General features: G+C 51.9%; 7 protein-coding genes across 7 annotated transcripts; all 7 read right to left on the bottom strand.

Annotated features, from left to right (window-relative positions):
* Positions 1-1,381: 1,381 nt before the first annotated feature.
* Asppvi_007825 (carnitine O-acetyltransferase CAT2) lies at positions 1,382-3,496 on the bottom strand (the record flags this gene model as incomplete). The annotated part of the gene is made up of 4 exons (XM_043303708.1): positions 1,382-1,514; positions 1,575-3,237; positions 3,297-3,342; positions 3,404-3,496. 4 exons carry the CDS (start codon positions 3,494-3,496, stop codon positions 1,382-1,384), a joined length of 1,935 nt encoding a protein of 644 aa, XP_043159643.1.
* A 1,324-nt stretch (positions 3,497-4,820) lies between these two features.
* Asppvi_007824 (uncharacterized protein) lies at positions 4,821-8,987 on the bottom strand (the record flags this gene model as incomplete). Its single annotated transcript, XM_043303707.1, has 3 exons — positions 4,821-5,865; positions 5,934-7,635; positions 8,588-8,987. The coding sequence occupies 3 exons, from the start codon at positions 8,985-8,987 to the stop codon at positions 4,821-4,823; spliced, it is 3,147 nt and encodes a 1,048-aa protein (XP_043159642.1).
* Positions 8,988-10,580: 1,593 nt separating this feature from the next.
* Positions 10,581-11,309, bottom strand: Asppvi_007823 (uncharacterized protein; the record flags this gene model as incomplete). Its single annotated transcript, XM_043303706.1, has 1 exon — positions 10,581-11,309. One exon carries the CDS (start codon positions 11,307-11,309, stop codon positions 10,581-10,583), a length of 729 nt encoding a protein of 242 aa, XP_043159641.1.
* A 1,722-nt stretch (positions 11,310-13,031) lies between these two features.
* Asppvi_007822 (uncharacterized protein) lies at positions 13,032-14,298 on the bottom strand (the record flags this gene model as incomplete). Its single annotated transcript, XM_043303705.1, has 2 exons — positions 13,032-14,157; positions 14,222-14,298. 2 exons carry the CDS (start codon positions 14,296-14,298, stop codon positions 13,032-13,034), a joined length of 1,203 nt encoding a protein of 400 aa, XP_043159640.1.
* A 1,372-nt stretch (positions 14,299-15,670) lies between these two features.
* Asppvi_007821 (putative lipase) lies at positions 15,671-17,955 on the bottom strand (the record flags this gene model as incomplete). Its single annotated transcript, XM_043303704.1, has 2 exons — positions 15,671-17,900; positions 17,951-17,955. The coding sequence occupies 2 exons, from the start codon at positions 17,953-17,955 to the stop codon at positions 15,671-15,673; spliced, it is 2,235 nt and encodes a 744-aa protein (XP_043159639.1).
* A 987-nt stretch (positions 17,956-18,942) lies between these two features.
* Positions 18,943-20,462, bottom strand: Asppvi_007820 (battenin family protein; the record flags this gene model as incomplete). The annotated part of the gene is made up of 3 exons (XM_043303703.1): positions 18,943-19,450; positions 19,507-20,233; positions 20,318-20,462. The coding sequence occupies 3 exons, from the start codon at positions 20,460-20,462 to the stop codon at positions 18,943-18,945; spliced, it is 1,380 nt and encodes a 459-aa protein (XP_043159638.1).
* A 477-nt stretch (positions 20,463-20,939) lies between these two features.
* Asppvi_007819 (acetylornithine transaminase) lies at positions 20,940-22,515 on the bottom strand (the record flags this gene model as incomplete). The annotated part of the gene is made up of 3 exons (XM_043303702.1): positions 20,940-22,007; positions 22,071-22,310; positions 22,366-22,515. 3 exons carry the CDS (start codon positions 22,513-22,515, stop codon positions 20,940-20,942), a joined length of 1,458 nt encoding a protein of 485 aa, XP_043159637.1.
* Between the last annotated feature and the right edge of the window lie 115 nt (positions 22,516-22,630).

Raw genomic sequence — 22,630 nt, 5'->3', positions numbered from 1 at the left:
TTGGATACACAAGGCATGGATGCGCTGTCGGCTGTCCGTCCGCCTCTTTCACTTTAGCTTACACTTTCTCGGCGTGTCTTATGATCCGAAATTTTTTTTATTGTCAGAATCGGCGAACTGCCAAGTTTGTGTGAGGGTATTCGGTGTTTCTGTTCCTTTCCCGCTGACGTGCATTGATACCCTGAACTATGATTATCTGTGTATCCATTGGAAGTATTCGCTGTCACCACTCAAGAAAGGGCTCAAAGCACCACAAAAATTCCTCGCCTTTCTTTTCGGTCTGCCCAAACTGTCTATTGGGTGTTCTTATCCGTTAGTAGGGATTTATAATTGCCAGGCAGCAGTGTCTGTCCACGCAGACAGGTCGTCGATCGTTCTAGAGCCTTCTTGGCGAACTCTGCATGCATTATCGTCTTCTTATTGCATGCAGAGCGCATACACGGTGATCGTCGGCCGGCTACTGTAGGCATCACCGAGAGCAGTTGTAAGGAAAGTCGGAATCTCGTATTTTCGTTTCCACTACGCGTTATGTCCTCCATTCCCACTACAAACCGATCTCACCTTTGGCAGAATTCTCTTGCTCCCATCCATCCAATCCCTCACCGGCACAGCCGTCGTTATCCTAATAACCCATGTCGACCATACGCCCTAGCCAAGCCCTCGGAACCGCGAATTCTCCCTCCTTGCCGAGTGCATCCTCCACAGCCTTGGTCTTGACCTAGACCTCACGCTTCTAGACCTAGACCAGCGACACAGATCGATATGCCCCGGATACAAACCCCAGCCGCTCATTCCATTTCAACTCCCCATCTCCCCAGCCTGATCAGTTAATCTCAGCCGATGCTCGAAAGAACGCACCACACCGCAACCTGATCCAGTCTGTCAGCGAACACCCCAACCCGCTGAGCTATGGTCCAGGCCTCGAACACATTGTATGTCGCTTCGCCCTTGCCGATATTAAGTCTTCAACGCATGATGCGACTTGCGAGCATCCGTGACTCGAGCTGCATGCAGACGCGAGTAGATAAAAATAAAGATAAAGATAGAGATAAAGCATCTAGACCGGCCTAGAGCGTAAGCTGTAGAGCGCCGTCGGAGCCGGGGAAGTAAAGATGAGCGTCTATCGTACGCTCTCCCCGTCACGGCGCGTGGAATCCTCAGAGGTGGTGAGGCTCCCCTCCCTGCTTGGGTCAGGAGCAGTTCTGCGGCGTACTCGCTTTATTCTAGCATTGGGGTTCTCCCTGGGCAGCTCACTGCCTAATTTCAATGATCGATACCTCTACAACTACATTGTGCATTACTGGAGTCATCGTTCAGAAAAAGAAAAAAAAGTCATGCCATTTATAGGTATAATCTAAGACTGTACAAGGAAATGTATAATTTACAGCTTGGCCTTCTCGCTCTCGGCCAGCAGGTCAGGCATCAGCAGGTCCCTCAAGTCGGATGCCGCCTCATTGAGGTAGTAGCTCATCCGCTCCGCTCCAAGGCGCTTGCAGACAATGTTGAAGTTGAGGCTGTAGCGGTCGTTAGCAATTTGAAAGAAAAACATAGACAGAAAGGGACATAGGACATACCTGTTCTCGTTGATCATATAAGCAATTCCGAATCCGTCGTCGATGACCTGGCTCCATCCGTAGCCATTGAAGAACTCGGAGCTCAGCTGGCTGGTCGACAGGTACCACGAGCCGCTGTAGGCGTAGGCGGGGTCTTCGTACAGAGCGGGCAGCTTCTCGCCCTCGCGCAAGAGCTTCTTCAGTCCGAACAGGTGACGGTCAACACCCTGACCGTCGCCGGCCATGGCGGTATACTTGGAGTGAGCCGCCAGGGCTGCGCGGAAGAGGCGCACGACCTCCTCGCGGGGGACGGAGGGGTCGGCTTGGGCCTTGCAAAAGGCGACGCTCTCGTCCGAGACGCTGCGGATGGTCTCGGTACGACCCTCTTGGAACTTGCGGGTCGAGGCCGACTCGTATGTGGGGCGGTTCTTGCCGTACATCTTGAAGTACGCCAGCTGGATGATCATCTGCACAAAGGCATCGGGGCTGCACTTGAACTTCTTGATGAGACCCTTGCCGTATCCCTGGTAGGACTGCACCTTGAGCTCGTGAGCGGACATCTGCTGGCGGTGCTCCTTGGAGGCCGCGTCGATGGCCTCGAGGACCTCCGAGTTCAGGTGGAACTCGATAGGGCGGGGGTCGGGCAGGTTGGAGCGCACAGGCTTCTCGGAGAGATCGATCTTATTGTTGAAAATGAGGTTGTTGAGGTGATCGTTCATGCGGTGCGTGGGGCTGCCGTCCATCATGCTGTGCTCACCCATGAAACCGGCAGTGCCGTTGTCATTGATGATGAACTGCAGGGGCTTGTCGAACCAGCGGTTGGTACCATCGCCGTGCCAGTACTGGTGAGCCCGCTCCTCCAGCGTCACAGGGGCGGCATCGTCGAGGCAGACGACGAAACCGCTGGACTCGATGTCGCGCAGAGCCTGCTCGTTGGCGGGGTTGGCTGCCAGCAGCTTCTTCCGAGCATCGGTCCACAGGTCACGGTTGGCGACAGTCAGAACGCCGACGGGGGGAGCACGCTGCGCGATCTGGTAGATGCGCTCAAATTGCTTCTCCAGCTCGGAGACGTTGAGACGCTCCCCATTGACAACTAGGGGTACCTTGAAGAACTGATTCTTGCGCACAACCACAATGTGCTCATTCTCCTTGGCGGGGTACTTCTGGGGGTAATCGGCGCCCTCGGCGGGGATACGGCAGCAGTTGAACATGTACTCGTACGAGCTCATGGCAATGGGCAGTTTGCGCATGTACTCGGGCTCCAGGGAGCCATCGTCCACCTGGCGCTTGAACTCGAGGGCAGCGGTCGTGATGGACGCCGCACGCTTGACGGGGTTCCGCCGCACACGGTCGTCCTTGTATGAGTAGAAGTAGGAAACGTAGGGAATGACGGGGTCCCGGTAGCCCAGGTAGGCGGCGTGGTTCCACCATTCCGTGAGCCAGTTCTTGATTTTTGGATCGGCTGCGCGGGCCAGCAGTCTCTCCTGCAGAGGCTGACCCTCACCACCGGGACGGATAAAGGCCTCAACGGCCTTCTTGGTGCGCTCATACTCGGCCTCGGAAACCACGGCGTGGACAGATTTCAGGTAACGGCGGCCGGTATCTTCTAATGAGGGGACCGGCAAGCGGGGGAGTGATTCTTCGAATCGGAGCATCTTGCCCTTGGAGAGATCTTCTACGTATCCTGCGACAAGTCAGTCCCGCCCAGTCAAGGTAGCAAAAGGTGCGCATGTGATTACTCACCCTCAGGGACTGAGGAAGCCTTGCGACGAGGAGCCATGATGGGAACCTGCCACACACACTCAATTAGCTTCTCCACGCTTTCTTTCCCCGGAATTCGCGAATCTTACTGCAGCAGAGCGCGCAAGGAGAGAGTTTGTAGGAGCAAGACGAGGCCGTGTGAGAGTGGTGGAGAGACGGCTTCGAGCAGAAGCCGTGAACATCCCTCTGACAGTGAGTGATACAGATGGGAAAAGAGAGGGAGGAAGATCGAGGGAAAGGGTGTATTTTGAGGAGCACAAAAGAGAGGATATGAAATTATGACAAAAAGCGAGGAAGAAGTTAGAAGTTTAAGACAGGAGAAGCCAACAGACACACTCGAAAGTTGCCTCGGCTGGAGGGAATCTCGTCTCAGCCGACCGGTGGGTAACTATGGGTACTTGGTCTGGCGTGTATTAGATGTATTTCAGTTACGGTCGGTATTATCCATCACCAAAACATCAATGTCAGGCATATCGTTCATAAGACCAAACCGCACCATATAGAGGCGCGTGTGACCCCCGGAGTCTGCCGTAGATACATTCCATACAAGGGGATAACCTACCTTACCTACGGTACCTTTGATAATTAAGGTACCTAGTATCGAATGACTTAACCGGAGAACGGAGCACGGAGCACGGAGGCCTGCGTGGTCAGCTTTGGTATTTCCGGAGTATCTCAATAATACAAAGTACGTCAGATAACGAAGAGTTTCTCCCACAGTCCCCAGACTCTCATGAGCCTCGGCCCGCTGCGGTGGAAGATGGCCGGTTGGCAAGTGGATAATGCACGAATCGGAGTGACAGAGACCGAAGAGTCCAGTTGCAGATGATCCCTGAGCTATATCTATGGGCTTCATGCCAGTTATGTACCACTCTACTTGCGGATGATCGCAATGTTCTATCGGAGCACTCCTACGGCCGTGCCGCCCGACACTCGATCAAAGGTGGAATAATGCGGGGGGAGCTGCCAACTATACGGTACGTATCATGACCTTAATACAGTACCTCCTGGTACACCATCAGAGCATTCAGTGCATTCGATGATGCGAGTCACCCCAACATCATCTGCAAAGTCGATTGTAGACTGTACCGAAAGGTTCAATGCCATGACTTGCCTCTTTTCTCTTCCTTGCAGGCGCTGCTCACCCTTAACTTCCTTTCATCCGTCCCGCTGACCCGGCCTGTCATATGCATCTACCTGTAACCAATCGAAATGGCTGAATATGAGAGGATGAAAGTAGACATGTAGCACGCTCGACCAGGTTTAAAGAGCCGAGCTCTAGGAATCAGGCGATGATTACGTGAATTGCAGTTCACCAATTGTAACTAGGAATGGATAGTAACGTCAAGAAACCCAACTCTGCGCCTCGCTGGTAGACGAAAGACAACAAGGAGAATAGAAAGTATACACCCAAGATCAATCAAGACATAATAGTTCCACCAAAAGATCCATCACAATCAATATCTAGGCAATACGGCAGAAGATCCCTGATCTCATGGAAAACCCTCAAGAGACAGTCTGAACTGGCGCAGACGGTTCTGGCTTATCCATTGCCCTATTTGTGCGCCGCGGCACTTGGATGCCGCTACGAAGCTGGTCCAGCTTGATCACTCCTGGCCCAGTGCAAATCCGTCCGGACTGCATCAGATTGCGCAATCGCTTTCGTCGAGCCTCGCCGCCGCGTTCCTCGCCGCGACCGACACCCTCGTCAACCCACTCCACGCGGAGCACTTTAAAGCTCATGCCATCGTGGTTGCCATCCCAGGAACGAGACTTCAGCCCGAACAGGACGCTGGATTCATATCGCTCCAGCTTCGGCAGAATCAGAAGCGTGATGTGGAGGTCCTTCTCTGTTGGAGGTACCGGCGGAATCCGTGGTCGGTCTCCTGTCAGGCCCATATCCTCCGCCGTCTTAGGCGCGTGTTGATACGCGTCACGAATCTCGAGGTCAAGCATATCCACGTCAATCTCCTCACCCCAAGCACCGCGGAAGAATCCAGAATGTATGGCTGCCGCCACCGGGTCCGAATCATCCGTATAGATTCCGGTGCCCCAGAGAGCGCGCCGCGCGCATATTTCTTCGCGGCGGCCCGTGTCGATACGGAATCGAGGCACCCGAACGGTAAACGTGCAGTTTTCCTTGCCTTCGAATCTGGGAATCGGGACCGGAGTGGTGGTGTAGCCGAATTTGGCGCTCTCCAAGGTAGCTTTTGCTGAAGGAATATCAATACGTGGAGTATACAGGGTAGACCCGAGATGATGCCGCGGAAGATGGGCTACACTCGAGACCACTGGTTCAACCGTAACCACAGTGCGAGGTTCACGCATCGGCGACATAGCTGCGGGGTTCGCCGTGGAGGCTGTCGGACGCGAGGTATGGTGGTGATGGTGATGGTGGTGGTGATGATGATGCCCAAGCGACATTCCGGACGCTGTAGCTTCCGCTGGCGTCGATGTGCGGTGGAAGAAATTCATCGAGGAAACAGGTCGATGGGGCGCAATCGAAGCGGCAGCATTATCTTCTTCAGGCTTGAGGCGGTGGTGATGATGGCTTGGGCACGTTAGATCAGATGAACAAGTAGATAAATAACCATGAAACTAGAAGGTATTATCACTTACTGATGATGGTGGTGATGAACATGACGACCTCGCCTGTTAATTGCAGACGCACCAGGTCGATCTGTACCAGGCTCACTATCCGCCTTGCTGTCTTCATCGCGTGATTTTCGAGAACGCTTGCCCGTAGTGGACGCAGGCCGATTGGTTTTAGAATCATCCAGTGTCGCCTCGCTGTTGGTTGAGCGACCGGCAACGCTATCGCGCTTGAAGGGACTGACGGTCATCGGTGTGGAGGGCCCACTGCCTGCAGTAGCGGCTGTAACACCACCCACACCACTTCCAATACCAGAGAAAACGCGGCCCAATTCACTCTTGATGCCAGCTTCGCCGGCCGGGCCAAGGATCTGAGCCTGGGCTCCTTGGACGGCTTGAGGTAAAGGCGACGCACGTCCTCCGCGTTTGGCGTCAAGGCCGACGCCGAGTAGATTTCGATGATGTAGCAGCTCATCACTCCCCTTTCGGCGCTGATCGTCGGATGAGGCAGAGTGGACTAGAGACGACGGTCCTCCTGAGGGTGCCGAGCCGAACAGCCGGGGTTCCGTCTGAAGCTTGTTCAGGTAGGATTGCTGTTCATTCGATGGGGTCGGCTGGTTCTGGCGGGGCTGCATGGACAAAGATGGCTGCCGCGATCCCCCTGGCTGTAAACCCAGAGACTTGGTATAGCTCTGAATGGCGCCAAACCCGAATGCGGAGCCTTGCTCTGGAGCCGGGAAGCGCTTGGTTTCCGGCGAGGGGGGTTGGGAGCGACTGAGATCCCACGCAGATGCACCAGAATGACGATTTCCAGCGGCGTCGCGATCGCCATAATGAGGAGCATATCGAGACTGAGGATGAGCGGCTTTCGATTCGACTTCATGAGCCGCCGCCCGCTCCCTGTCGCGATGCGCTTGCTCCTCTGCGAGCCGATCACCATACAAGTTCCCAAACCGGCTGTGCTGCGATTCGGGACCCACGTAAGAAGCTGCGCGCTGATGTCCAGACCCTAGCGAATGGTCTCCAGCTCCCGGCGCGGGCGCTGGTCGCGCCAGTGGACTATAACCCGCCGATCGCGTCGAGCGCTCCAGATGTTGCGGCTGGCTGTTGGGACGAGGGACGGGTCCGTTGAAGCTCAAGCGGCGCGATTCATGGTAGGACGGCTCCGTGGATGCAGACTGCAATTGGGGCGACGCGTGGGAAGAGCTAGGCTTATCTGGAAACTGTGTCTGAGGTTGGCCGCGCGATAGGCCTGTAAATCTGGCTTGTTCGGGGCCTGGTGGACCTTGCGATACACTGCCAGCGCCTGCTCTGTAAGGGCGGCCGGGCTGGTTCTTGAAGGATTTTTCGGGGGTCTTTGACCGACGGAACATTGGGTAATCGAGCGTCGAGGGCCTGGCGGGAGCAGTAGGTGGTGACATTGCGCTTGGGGCGGACGGTGGAGGTGCGCTACCATATGGGCCGGAGGATACAGGAGCACGAGAGTAGATTGAAGCCGAGCCTACATCCCGGGCTGGTCGGTCAGCGTCCGAGCCTAGCATGGAAGATATCGACATGCTGCTCCCAGGACGATGATGAGCCATGTTGTTGGGAGGCTCACGAGACATGAAAGGAGCAGGCAGCGATGAATTTCCCGACTGGCCCCGAGATGCATAGTGTTGTGGTGGAGAAGGGGGCGGCATTCGACGGGTTCCTAAGGCACTAGACGCGGACGACTGGTCTTGCGGACCTGTTCAGGCGCGATCAGTCTGGGTCAGCAAAGCGCGTAAAATCGTAGGGGATAAACACATGTGATGGGGGGAAGACTGAAAATATATGGGTGTAAAAATGATCAAAAGCAGTGATGAGAGTTGATCCATCGCAGGCTGTCTTGCACGAGAGCCTCAACGGCGAACGCACCAGAAAACACGGGACTGCTGCTGCTGCCCAAAGACCTCCGACGACCCTGATCGTGCGACCGGGGAGGATTCATGTCGCACGTAGAGGAAAAGGTAGACAACGGAATTAAAATGAGTTGCACGTAATGAATAGGAAATGTAATAAAATCGGAAAATATGATGACGCGCAATCTAGGGGGTAAGAGGAAAGGGAGAATTGGGGACTGGGGATGGGATAGCCGATGGGACAATGATGGAAGTACCATAAGGTAATCACAAAAAGGCACTGGGGCGGATGAACCCGTGACTCTGGGCCTGGACGACGTAGCTCGACTAGCGCTAATCCAGGTCAGGCAAGGGGATCCTGAACAAGGAGGCTATTCCAGACCAGGACTAGCGCTCCCGTGCCTAGCTGTAGTCGATCAGGCGCCAGCCGCGCCACAGACGCGACGGATTCAGGACTTATGATTGGCTGGCGGTGTAGTACTGCCTGGCAGGTACAAGGTCGCACCATACCAGTAGGTAGTCCGGTACGATCGTTGTCCACGACGTCAGGAGCGAGTACAATCGCCAGTTGTTCAACGCTGGCTAGAGGCCATTATGTCTCAGATTCAACCTTGACATTTTACGCGACGCGACGTTCACGCCTTGAAAGGCCTGCGCATGGCGTCCAGCGCCCCAATGCAGAACGACTTGGGGATAAACTGGGGAAAATCATGAAACCATGAGGAGCAAAGGAAAAAGAGGAAGAAGGAAAAACGAAGTAATAGCAGATCCAGAATCAAAGGAAACAGTATTGCCTACCTTCGCGATATATCAGCTGATCATGGCTATTGTTGTGACTGTGGCTTCGACGGTGACGCTTATTGTGATCCTTCTGCCCAGGTTCATGTTTTTGGGACAATTCATAGTTCATCTGCGGCACTTGATAGCTGTGGTTGTCTACCCGTAGAGGCGCCGGCATGTTATGTGGTGTTGATGAGACAGGAGTCGGCGGAGCAGAAGACGTGGGTGTGGAGTAGGGGTAGGCCATTGTGTTCGCAGGTTGACTTGATGGTACTCCGTGCTGCTTCAGCGAATCGTAGTAGACCTGTTGAGGGGGAGGGACGCTGTAGGTTGGAGGCGGCTGCGGAGCGGCACGAGGGTCGTGTGAGGCGCCAAAGAGCGACGGATATTGAGGAGGGCGCTTCTGAAGATCCATCATCATGGGCGAGCAATGATGATCTCAGGTCAACTGTATCTGAGAAACGGTAGGATGAGGACTTGGTGCATTCAAAACTAGGTCGCGTGTAGACGAATTCCCTAGGTAGTTGATGGTGAAAATTGAGAAATGGCGGTGGAAGCCGATGCAAGCCAGATAGTCGTTGCTGTCTCCTCAGAGTTTGATAGGAACTTAATAGAGGTGTGTCCTAAGGGGGGATATGCTGTTGTGATTTTCAAGATATCAAAAGAGCACGGCCCATAAGAATGTAACAAGAGGCAGCTGTGCAGGCAGATTGACTGCTGATATTGATGTTGGTTATGGTGGTGGTGGTGGAAGAAGAAAAAGCCCAGAAAACGGTGAGCGATAAACCAGAGGAAGGGAAAAGAAAAACAACGGGCATGCGACAGGACCCAAGGATTACAGGGAAGATGGAGTCAGAGACAGGGAGGGAGAGCCAATCACAGGGGATGTGGAACTGCTAGTCTGGATAATGCACTATTGAATCTGCATAATAAATACTAAAATGTAAAAGACTACTAAAAAAGCGGACAAATCTAAATCAATAAAATGGGGCCGGCATGGCAGCGGGGAAAAGTGGAGTACTACTCCGTACTTACAAAGTCAATGAAGATGAATGTCTTCTACCTTAGATATCCCATAATAACATATAGAGGTAGACATTCTGTTGTATCGAGTGGTGACAACACTACGCTGGTGATGAACCAGATCAACCTTCTGCACTTCAAAGTCCCGATATGCCATTCCTATGGCCCCACTGGCATAAGTTTTCGCCTCATCAAGATAGGTACAGTTGAACACTGCACAATGTTTTCCTCGTTGGGCGCAGACTCCAACATACTTGGCATGGCATGCAGCAGCAGCCCATCGACGTGTCATGTTGACAGTTTGTATACGCCACATACCTACCTTGCTCAGTTTTACGAGAAGACCCAGTATCCAGCAGCAATCACTTGTGCTGCCGTGATCTACTGATGCAGTCTGAGTCATTGGAGAAAGAAAAGATAGAAAATCACATCTACTCGAGCCCTGCAGACCTCTAAAAGCTCTATCCCTTTGCTCTGGGTCAAAGAGATACAATACTGTACTGTACCTAGGATCATCGTCTGCGCCAAGGATGCTGTACATACACACCGCACATGCATGCATGCCCACTTATCGACATCTTCCTCCAGGCAATACGTCGAGTTACCAAGTAAGGTTCTTGTATCCTAGTTCTGAACTCTCGGTATGGAGTTTGCTTGCTTCAGCATCCAGTAGAAGATCCTGCGCTGTCTGATATGGTTTTGTAGACAGAACTGTAAATTCCGATCAGAAGCCCTTGCATGATTGTCAAAAAGGGGAAATATATAGCTACTAATTAACTTGGAAGAGAAGCCTGCACACATTTCCTTGCAAGAGGTTGGTGTTACACTGACCCTTTTCGCGTTATACACTCGCAGAAGCAAGGAGTTATACCGTCGTCTGTCTCAGGTTCTTAAGGTGCCATTCGTCACTGTGGGCGTTTGATTGAGTTTCTGCATGATGATATGCTTTGAACTGTGTAGTAATTCATTCCTACATGGAGACTTTAATCTAGAAATTCAGGTACTCTCCTGCTAACTTCACCATCCTCCAGGACGAGTTCCACCACGGTCGCTCGCAATCGTTCTGGTCATTCTCAATTAAATCAACCCCTTCCTGAGCTAACAGTCGCAAGATCAACCTGCGTAATCGTCGCGGACGGCACTGGATGCCGGTATACCGTGCCAGCAGTCCATGCTGGTGAGCAGCACGCACTTGCGCCCGAATCATCTCAATCTGCTCTTTGGAGAATCGGCCCCGACGGGGGAGGCCGACAGATGCTTGGAAATCGGCAGTTGCCATGACACTCCTTGTTGTCGAGTTCCCTGCCAGAAAGGCTTTGGTAGCATGGTTTGCGGCTTCGTCGTCGCCATCGGTTCCTTCACCATCTTCTGTGTGATGCGTTCGAGTCAACGATTTCAGTGAGGTGTCAAAGAAGATAACTTCTGATTCTCCAACGTTGGTTCGATCCAGATAAGATAGATTTTTGCTTGAAATCACGACGGTGATAGGTCTCAAAACTAGTCGCGTCCCGTTCTTGTATGATAGGTACCTTCCTGTCCTCAACTTCTCCAACCGTGACATTAAATCCGGCCACGCTGCTTCAACAGGAGATTGCAACTCCAGGAGAAGGACCGAAGAGCGCACAGCTCCCTCCTCGAGTAACCCCAATGGGCTCGCTTCAGCAGAGCGAACGGGGGTATTCCACGGAGAATTCATGGTGTCCAGCTTCTCTAGCATTGATTTAAAGTATGCGTTGCTTAGCACTTCCGAAGCGCTGACTGATGTCTTTGAGTCATTCGCCCAAAGACTACCATTCTGCATCCAAATGTCCACCTTAACTCCAATGCATCTGACCGCAGAAGAGTCTCCACTCGCATCTCGGACGGCTTGCAAATGATATGCAGCGCATTCTGCATGGCTGTGGCTAAATGCAAAGACCTGTCCGTGTTCTCTGACCTGCGCATGAGGCAACAAATGTATGAGCCCAAGAGGCAGTATAGACAATTGTATCACAAACCTGTTTCCAACAACGTGGTCAGCCCAAGTTTCATCCAAGCTTATGACAATAGTCTTGGGGAAACGAACGTGATTATCAACAACAAACACACCCCTCTAAACAAGCGCTCTCCCAAATTCTTCCTCGCCGTCACGTAGCAGCCGTGTATAAATTTGAACAATCCCGGGCAACAATAAGTTGGAGGGGCACGAAGTGGGTGGTCTTCTAATAGCGTCCACGAATACCAGTCATCGTATGAAATGTCCACAACAGTCTCTTCTGGAAATTCTAGGCCATAGGGCACATGGTCGGTAACTGAAGGTGCCATTTACCGTCTCTTTAATCTCGATCAGCGGTGATGCATTGACCGCGCGACTGTCTGCGATGATCGACGTCACGCTCGTTGAAGAGAATGTAGCGGTGAGGGAAATATATCGATATTAGATGGCAGAAAGACAGCCAAATCGCCCTCGAGAGTCAGACGTAACACAGACATTGAAAAGCGATCCAAGGTCTTGTGCGACCATGGCGTATGTTGGACTAAATATGAGGATGTGGACTTCAGAGAGCACGCAATTGCTGGTCTGGATGGCTCACGGTCTAAAAGGACGGCCAGGTTCAATTGGTGTCGACGTTAGATTGTTGATCCGATGACGAGATAGCAGATGACCCGCATTGTTATCGATTGACCGCTGGATTAAACAGAAATCCAGATATGCTTGCGCACTGCTAGGACGAGGGCTAAAACAGTTGCTGCGCTGTGCCTGACCCGCTGCTATTGTACTGTGGATAGTCTGGGCACTTTTCCGCAATCAGAGCTTCAGGGACGATCAGTTATTTAGCGCCAGGGGGAGTGGCTGTAGACAGTTGCATTTACTGTGTTACAACAGCAGTTTCGCAGATTCGTCCATGCCATCGAGTCCACACACTACACACATACACAGCTCCGCAACATATAGATTCGTTGCGGAAGTCCAGTCAGTGGATGAACTAACCCAAGGTCATAAAAGGATTCCAGTCAACAAAGTCAATTGAGCAGTGAGGTCATAACATTAGCATTCTATCTATGTGAGTATGGGTCATGAATATAAACTTATTATCATTACAATTATTCTATTAGTGGAATCTTCGCCAGGTCCGTCAGATCAAGCAGCCATTCTGCTCTTGCCGCGAATTCGTGCTCCGTAAATATACAGCAGCAACGGGATAGGAATCATCAATGCTCCCACACATCCAAGCAGTGTGCAAGCCCATTCCACACCTAATCCATCAAACTGTATCAAATTCAGTTCAGTTTCACGATCAGAAAGTTCGAGGTTCGGTGACTGACCATATATGTAGCAAATAGTGGGAAGACACCTCCCGCGACCGACCGCAGGAACGTGTGTGCAGCAACAGCAGATGCCGCCCTGATGATACTCAGTCAGTCCATGCGTCGTCATATCTGACAATATTGGGGGTACTCACTTCTGAGGACGAGCCTCGACCAGATAAGCCAGCGAGGGAAGGAACATGGTCAACAATCCAAATCCTGTCAGCAGCCCCGACAGAGTCGGCACAATCCAGTGGATGCTCTGCTTGTATCCGGACCACCCCAGCCAGAAGAGCCCCGCAGAGAATGCGACTGCACCTGGAATAGCCACAGGAAGACGCCACTCTGGCATCATCACGCCACCGGTTTGCTCCAACTTGCGCAGAATCCAGGGCTGGGTCGCTGCGATGCCAACGGCACCTAGGAGCTGCCCTACAATAACCCCCAGATAGGGCAGCCCACCCACACCTGGGTTCATACCATGAATCTTCTGAAAGATGATCGGGTATGCGGTCAGGAAGAGATAGAGCAGCCCGTACACGAAAGATGCGAAGACGCACATGCACGTGACGATCGGGTCGAGAACGAGCATCTTCAGTGGCAGGGCGAGGTAATCGGCCAGTATGGATCTAGCATCAAGACGCAGCTCCTCGTGTTTGGCGTGAATTGACCAATTGCCAGTTTCGCGGCGCAAGCGATCGGCTTTTCGAGCCAGGATGACGGGCTGGTAGGTCTCCTCCAGGAAGACGACCAGAAGGAGGAGCACAGCGCCTCCTAGTATACCTGGAATATAGGCCGTCCAACGCCAGCCCAGTGATGAGTTCATTACCGTGAAGCCTCCCACAAATGGGGCAACTAGAGGACCAATGAACACCATCAGGCAGAACATGACGATGGCAATCCCCCGCTGCTCCGGCGAGAACATATCCGCAAATGATGCTCCCGCGAGTGTGAGTGGACCGGAGCCAAAGAATCCAGTGAAGTATCGAAGGATGAACAGGGAAGCGAGGTCTTTGGAGACGGCGGTTGCGAACGAGAATATCGTGAAGCCGAACATTGAGATTACAAGAGGCATGTATCTGCCCTTGACCTCCGAGAAGGGACCGAAGAACAACGGACCGAATGCGAATCCGAAGACGTAGAGGGATATACCGAGGGTGCATACCTCCCGGTTGATACCATATAGGTGCATCACCGAGGGCATCGCGGCGGAGAAGATACTACTTGCAAAAGCAACAACCATTGTGCTAAGACCGAGTATGGCCGAGATATAGACCCTGACATCCCATTCAAGTGTCAGTCATCCAATGTCCAGAGAACCAGAAGACGGACTCGACATACCTTTTCCTCATGGGCCATTTGAGGGGGTTAAGAGGATCATCCGGGCCGTCAAAGTCGACATACTTTTCGACTGACATCTCGTTTGCAGGTGATCGACAATGTCTCTGGAACACTGATTATCAGGGTTTAACCGACGTCAACACTAGGTATGATATATTTCGATGCCAAACTGTAGAAGCGAGAACACAGGACACAAACAAGCAGCTCAGCGCCATAGCCAGCTTCTTAAACCTCCCTACCCACTCATCACAGAATCCTCTAGCATGCCATATCCAGCCCTATTCTTCATAAAGACCCGGCACAAAAACCAATATAGCATGACACCATCCTGCCAAGACCTGCACAGCGAAAATCTCCACCCGGCATAAGAAGGGCCCATCGGGCGTCTACATGTCCCGAGTGGATGACTGGATATTCTGTGGCCTATTTCGTCATTTCAAACGGTTTTTCATCGATTCTGGCTTGTTGGTTTTTCATTTTTTACTCATCACTACCAGAAGGGACGGTGTAGTGATTCCGTCCGCTCGGTTTGCCGAGGCATATTCGGGGCGATTAGGTCAACTGATCCGACGGAGAAGGCACACATCCACATCTATCTACATATCATCAAAGGATTCCCCATCCCAGTTTATTAATCATATTAAAGATAATGTAAATGAGCAAATTGCGGAAGAGACCGGCGACGTGGCAGGGTTTGGTTAAACACTTGTCGCATTCGAGTCAGTCGTTAGGGCTGGCGCTAACCTTTGCGATTCAGTCCTTCATGTTTGTTTGTCATTGCTAATGTAGCCAGTCAAGAACATAGCAGCGGATACGGCCTGCTACAGCAGAAGCCAGGAATATTCTAGCATGTTGTCCGACCACATGAAGGGTTCAGGCTTGTTTCTGCTTCGATGGGATTGCGGATTGCTTGAGATGGATTCATGATCGTGTCAGCCCTACCACGCAGTACAGAGTGGGTAGTCACCACAGAGGCTGAGAAGGCTAGAACTTTGCAGAGACGCAGAGACTAGAGAGTAAGCTGATGGGCGCTCCAATGTGCGTCTAACGGTCGGCCCGATTGGACCGGCAAATGGTCTGACGGGCTGACGGATGTATGGACAGCTTGCATAAGAGCCAGCTAAATGCAGTAGCAATCTTCGCTGAGCGTCAGATGATTCCGGTGGATGAATGCTTGGCTGTATGATATCGGGTATTGTTGCTACTATTATTGTAGGTTGATACTATTGTACAATTAGGCTGAAATCAGATCCACATTCACATGAAGAACTCGCCACAATCACATGTCATATCAGATCTTCAGCTTCACATGCTTCACGAAATCGAAGTTCTTTCTATTTCTGTTCCAGGTCAGGGTATTTACTCAATTACAGAAAAATTCATCTCGCTCTATACATAAGGCATAATATGTATCGTGTTCGTGTCGCCAATGATATCGTTCTCGTCAACTCAAGGGGTCTGCGCTCCCTCCCCTATTCCCATCAGCCCGCCCGCTAAGCCGTTCATTCTGCGATCCAAAAGATCCTCGTGACTGGGAAGGCTGTGGAGACTTCTTTCTCGTTTGCGAAGATGTACCGGGCTTCCCAGGTTATCGGACATGGTCTCGTCAGAAACAGGCAGAGTGAGCTTCGTCGGGGCGAGGCGCCGTCTTCTACCAAGCCCACTAGATGAGTCTTTTCGGCCCCTAGATGAACTCCTTTTTCGGATTCCATGCTTCGTGTCAGATTTGCGATCAGGGGTGCCGGTAGCCTCCCGACGGGAACGATAGGGCTTCTGGGATGGCGTGTCCTCCTTGGATTGCTGAGTGTCACCGGAATCGAGATTCCCGTGAGCAGGTGTCAAAGGGGTCATTCTGCCGATGCTCATTTCCAAAGGCCTGTCTTCATCTGCGGAGGATTCGCCTGTCAAGCTTCGCTTGTGATTCCGGGGAGCCGCTTGTCCGTTTGTTTCTATGGCTAGGTCCTTATCAATAACAGGATTATCGTAGAGCGACTGTAAAAGGCTAGAAGACGATTTCTTGACCTCAGCCGTGTCAAACAAGTTCTGGATCCACGTAGCGCATCGGTTGAAGTGTTTCCAGCTGTCAGGGAAAAACCCGGCCATCTGAAGGAATCCATGTGACACTCCTGGTAGTAAGGAGACTTCCACGTGGTCCTTTTCATTGAATTCCTGATGAGACTTTTCAAGCCCGAGCTCCTGTCTTTCCCGAAATTGGTGCAATTTGGCCTGGCGTAGCCGGCCGGCGAAGATGACCGTGTCGTCGACCAATGGATCTCGTTCCCCTGTAATGAAGTAGGTTTTGGGAAACCTGGTGAGGAGGCTCTCGGGAGCTAAGACAGGCGATAAGAGGAAGTCCGTGCTAAAGTCGGGCCGGTTATGAGGTCCAATGTAGAGGATAATCATGGCTCGCATCATTTCTGGGGTCAATATGCGATCATGAACGTACGAGATCATGGAGGACACGGCCAAACGAGTCCGGATCTGCTTTGGCTGATGCTCAACAAGTGCAGCTGTCTGAGCTGCCAGATTATCTTGGTTCAATTTCTCGGCAATTCTCTTCGAAGCCTTCTCTCCGAGGTCATCCGCCTCCAAGTCCGCATCAGACAAGACCTCCTGTTTCAGTTCTTCCGTAGATGGTCCAGGCGATGCAAATGGCGTCAGCCTCTGATAGTCCATATTCTTTCTCTGCAAAACGTTCTTATTCGTTCGGCGAACGCTCTTATCCTGGATCAATGACATCTGCTCCTCCGTCATCCAGCTCTCAACTCGCATGTTTAGGGAGGGATACGCCAGTACCAGACCATCCGGGCGTGGGATCACATTCTCAGCCCCTGACTGCAGAATCATCAGGACCGTCCCGACAGCGAGGTTTCCACCAGCACTATCCCCAGTAACCACAATACGTGGCCGCGTGTGTCCACTCAGTCCCAGGCAACGGCCTCGTGTGGTGATGATCGTGTGGTAGACATCATAGCATTCGTTCAAAGCATACGGGTACGGATACTCGGGTGCCTTCTTGTAGTCTAGACTCAATATCGGCATCTTGGTCTTCCCCGCCCAGGCGAGCAGTTTGTCTTCCGAGCTGCGCGGGTTCATGGCAACATACCCACCCCCCGGAATATCCAGAATCACACATGTCTGATCTTTCAGCGCACTGAGCGGACCGTCAAAATATAGCCATGCTTTCGTTGGCTCGGTGTAAATAGATTGTTTAGGGCGGGGGATGCGGATGGCTCGAGGGCCATAATTTGTCAAACGGGGTCGGACCAACTTCTGAAGGGCCCAAAGATATGGAGTGGTTCCCTTGTTCCACGACACTCGCAGGTGTTCCACGGTCAGGGTTGCGCGGACACGGCGTACCATATCATCTGCTTGCTCTGCCGCGAAGAGATAGTAGACGGTGAATACCAGCGATGAGATATCCCGTAACCACTTGGGTTTGATCCTCATTGCAGTCCAAAAGCCAGCGTCGAGTGCCGTGGTGACCCATGTTGCTCGAAAAAAAGACCGAGAGTAGAGATTCGCCAGGGGTTCGGGGCTTTCGAGACCAACAATCTTGGCGAAATTGCGGCAGATATAGAGCCATAGAAACACAGCTACGGTGGTTTGCCAGACGGTCAGTTTCCCCGACAGGCGGGACGAGATATTGCGGGCGATCGGAGGGCCATGCTTGCTTCCCCTACGTGGTATGCTTAGCAGTCTTTCCTTCTTTCCGTTCCAACAGCATACGACATACTTGAACAGATAGGCAGACCAGAATAGGACTACCCCAAAAACCTGGATCTTTCGGAATTTGGTTGAGGGTCTCCCTAGAACGTGGTCTATCCCCTATCAGTTGTCCGCTTTGACAGAGCTCAAGGAGGGTTCATACCTATCATCTCTATTAGGCTTCTTGACAAGCCACGGCTCGATTATTCTCCTGACTCGGATCGATGTTATCGCAGATGCAAGAACCAATATCACACTTCAGGTTCATAGAGTCAATTTGCAAGGGAAAAAAGAAGGCAGAGGCAGAAGGGCGACGAAAGCGAAGTACAGCTTCCTGATCGTCCTATAAGATAAATAAAGAAACAAAGCGCCTCTCTTGTCCTGCCATCCTACAGAATTAGGTATTCAAAGAAGTGTGGAGACCCCAGGATCATGTCGATAAACGGGGTATTGCAGAGACTAGTATCTCCAAATGCCACATGAGAGTGGGGCAGTGACGCGACAAACAATTATTTCAAACAGCAGGAATTGAAAGAATCTGCGGCATCCAGCAGTCTGGCGCTGACGATGTTTGTCCCTGAGAATCCATTTGGAGGATAGTGGATGGGTTGGCGCAATAATGGTCAGTAGGCAGGCTGTTTAGGGTGATGATGAATGGTGGACGAGGCCGTGACTGGGGCGGAGCATGTGAAAAGTCTCCACTAGGATTATCAGGATACTGGAATAAGAGGGACTACTAAAATCATAGGGAGGTTGTTAGGTGCCCGTAAATGGGTCAATGGGTCAAGGTCATTCCGATGTGGTTGATCAGAGAGAACCCATGGTTGTCGAAGACTTGGTTGTGGGTTGTGGATGGCCATCACATGTCAAAGCCTCCACAACCCGTGACGCTATCGGTTGATGCAGTCTTAAGTCAGATAGGCACATTGGCAAGGCATCCTGGGCAAATAATATGTCAAGAGAACATCGCGTCTATTATATTCCGAGCCATCCGTCATCATTTATGCATGCATCTATATTCTCCGGCAGTAGTCCCGCCCATGTGTGACTTGCCAGTCACAAAGCCAGACTTCGAAGACCATACTGACGAAGCCAGCTATGCAGATACCGGCTGCATCGCTGACTGTGGTCGCTCCTAGGGAGAATTCGCGCTCTTCCTTTGGCACACGATCTCCGATTTCGGCGAATGTGTTGACATAGACCAAACCGCCCAATAAACCCTCCCAGAAGATGACTACAAAAATGATATACACACTGGGGATGAAGTTGAAAACGGCGTGAAGAGTCAATAGTACCAAGTTCAGAATCTGCAGGAAAGACGGGAGGTACAGGTCATGGATACGGAAGAAGGGCGTCGAGGATCGAGAAATAAAGACCCCGACCTGGTAGATCGCGTTGTAGGCTGGATAGAAGGCACGGAAATGCGCAAAAGGCGATTCGTCAAGCGGAAAGAGCAGTGTCGGAGACACTCCTTGATTTATTGTATACTCCGCGACGTAGACCAGAAGTAATGGAAGCATACTACCGTTTGGATGTCAGCGTGGGACCAATCGTCGCCATTCAACTCTTCTACTTACAATGGGAAGAAAAGACCCCGGACACGTTTCAAGTCCGCCTTGAAACGCTGCCAACCCGTTTTCTCGCCCTGAGTGGAAAGATTGGCAGCTCCCAGAAGTCGTTCCCCTTCGTCGAAAATCACGTCACGGTCGCCCTCCATGAATGCGCGTTCCTCCGCGAGCTCTTCTCTTTCTTCAACGGCACTGTACCCGGCGTATGCGGCCGAAAGAGGCTGCAGAGGAGATCTGGGCAGTACCATGAAAAAGCTGACTACCATGACCGCTGGCAGACATGAAGATGCCAACAGAGTCGCCTTCACACTGAGACCCAACGAGGTAGTGGCCAGGGCGTATGCACCAGCTCCAACCAGACCAGCCGCTCCTGTTCCACTTCCCCACGCAGCCAGACTGAAAGGCCCATAGAAATGTGTCAATCCAACGAAGCTCAGCTCCCCACCTCCGCTGGATAAGCTAGCCAGTACAATACCAGCAAGTTTAGTAGCTATCGTCCCACCATCGGTATATGGAGGGCTCAGCGCAACTAGGAGCATGCCAATGGCAGAAAGGAAGACGAATATGATGATTCGCACGGGGTATGGCACCATATGGATGAAGTACGGGGCGATGAGTTTCGTTGCGAACGAGGGTATCACGTCCGCTAGAAGGACGACTCCCTTGGGGACACTGGGCCCGACCAGATCGAGGGCAGCAGACAGGATAACAACATACAAGACATTATTGATTAGGCCTATGGTGATCAGGTAAAGCGCACAATTGTTAGCGTTAAGGAATATTTCAACTTATGGGACAGTCTCGGTTTGTATTGACTCACCAAACAGCCAAAAGGCGACGCAGACGCGAGGATCCGCGCCGCTGAACAAGGCACGGAATCGGTGGCAGAACTGAGCCCATGACGAGGATGGAGCACCAGGAAGAGGCAGCATAGGTTGTTCCTCCGTATCGGCAGCAGCAGGCATAACCAAGTAAAACGAGGGAGGTAGGTTAGTATGTTACGAGTCGATAGATAATTCTATGAGACACCGTATGCATCCATCACTCTGAATGTACACAAAAGCAAGGCGGCTCAATTTTCTGATCGCATCAATCAGGAAATCATTGCAATCGCCTGTCTTCGACAACTGGTGAAAGGGCGTAAGTCGATGCGGTCATGATAAGAATGGCAACTGGTCTCGTGACCACTGGTGCCTTACTGCCTGAGAAAGCGCCAGGCATCACTAGAGTAGCCATAGTCATCAACGACATAATACTCTTCAAAGTTGAGGAGAGTGCTTTGGCAGATGTTCACGAAAATATGCTTGCTTTTGTCTACATATCTGAGAAAATAAATAAATAAGACTATTATGCTTGGCTGCAATGAAACGCAAAAGGAGTCAGTCTACGAGCAGAATAGTGGTATATCGAAAGTAAATCATTCTCAACTGCTCAGCAATCACCTATGCATGTGTGAAAACAGCATCGAATGTCTGCTCCAAGATCTTTAGAGATGTCTTAATCTGCTCCTCGGTAATAGTCAAAGGAGGAACGAAGCGAAGACACCCTTCACCAGCAGTAATGATCAGCAGTCCTCGCTCACGAGCTGCGGTGATCAGGTCCGACGCTTTGGCCGCGTGCACCTTGGACAGCTGAACGCCCAGGATCAAACCACGGCCGCGAATCTCAGTGATAACATCGGGATACTTCTTCTGAAGGCTGTGGAATCCAGACACAAACAAAGAGGACTTGGCTTCCACAGACTTTTGTAACTCCGGCGAGGCGAGGCGCTCGACGATGTGATGAGCGACTCGGCACGCGAGCGGGTTACCTCCGAAAGTAGTGCCATGATCACCTGTCTTAATGTGCTCCGCAACAGTCTTGCCAGATACTATGGTAGCGCCAATGGGGATACCGTTACCGAGAGCTTTGGCCGTGGTGAGGATATCAGGGTGGGCGGCTTCGCCCGATGCAGGCTTCAGTGAGGGGTGAGCATGAGCCCAGAATGAGCCAGTTCGAGATAGACCGCATTGAATTTCATCAAAGATGAGCACAGCTCCAACCTCATCACACCGCTTGCGAAGAGCCGCCAGGAACTCAGGAGTCGCGGTATTAACACCGCCCTCTCCTTGGATAGGCTCCACGATCACACCACAAGTCTTGTCCGTGATGAGCTCCTGAAGTTGTCCAATGTCATTGTAGGTGCCGTACTTGAAGCCGGGCACCATAGGTGAGAAAGGAGTCTGATACTTGGGGTTGGGTGTTGCGGAGAGGGCTCCCATCGTGCGGCCGTGGAAAGAGTTGTGGAAGGAGACGAATTCGTGTTTAGCTCCGGAGGGATCAAGAGACCGACCAACCTTACGAGCAAACTTTATGGCAGCCTCGTTCGCCTCAGTTCCGGAGTTAGAGATGAAGACTTGGGAAGCGTCGCGCATTGCGCCGGATTCGTGTGTCAATGCAATCAACAGTTTGCTAAGGGCACCAGTCCAGGCATTATGGTAGAGGTTTGAGGCGTGGATAAGTGTCTCGGCCTACAGAGCACGACATACGTCAACTACAAACCCCTAGCGGTCAAACAACCTGAGTATACACACCTGTTCTGCGATAATCTTTGCGATTTCCGGGTCACAATGGCCGAGAGAGTTGACGGCAATACCAGCGGTGAGATCGAGATACCGCCTGTTCTCCATATCCCAAACATAACACCCCTGTCCCTTAATCATTACGGGAGCTGGTCGCACGTATGTAGGCACCATGTACGGGGTGCGCCCCCTTATGAAAGCTGCTGTCGCAGAATCCGCCGCAGGGTCTGGGTTAGGCAAAACTGCCTCTTTCTATAAAGATCGCCATTATTAGAACTGACAATAATTTTAATTTCATATGACCTACAGTCACCTGGGCCTTCACATCCAGAGGAGCATTGGATGTTTGTGTCCCTGCCGCTGCAGAAGCAAATCGTTGTTGGACCGGTGACTGGAATCCAGGAACCAGGCGCTTTGTGAGCGGCAGCCGCCGCGAAGCCACACGCATGAAAGTCATTGCGGCAGCAGTGACACTAGAAGGCTGAGAATGAAAGATGGCTGAAGCAATTGACTCGGGAAAGGACTGAATAAATAGGACTCAGAAAAGGAGAGTCAAGAGTCATAAAGTTGAG

The sequence above is a fragment of the Aspergillus pseudoviridinutans genome, assembly GCF_018340605.1.
Source record: "Aspergillus pseudoviridinutans IFM 55266 DNA, scaffold_5, whole genome shotgun sequence".
Taxonomy (NCBI): Eukaryota; Fungi; Ascomycota; class Eurotiomycetes; order Eurotiales; family Aspergillaceae; genus Aspergillus; species Aspergillus pseudoviridinutans.
Note: the sequence above shows the minus strand (reverse complement) of the source record. Positions and strands in the feature narration are given on the sequence as shown.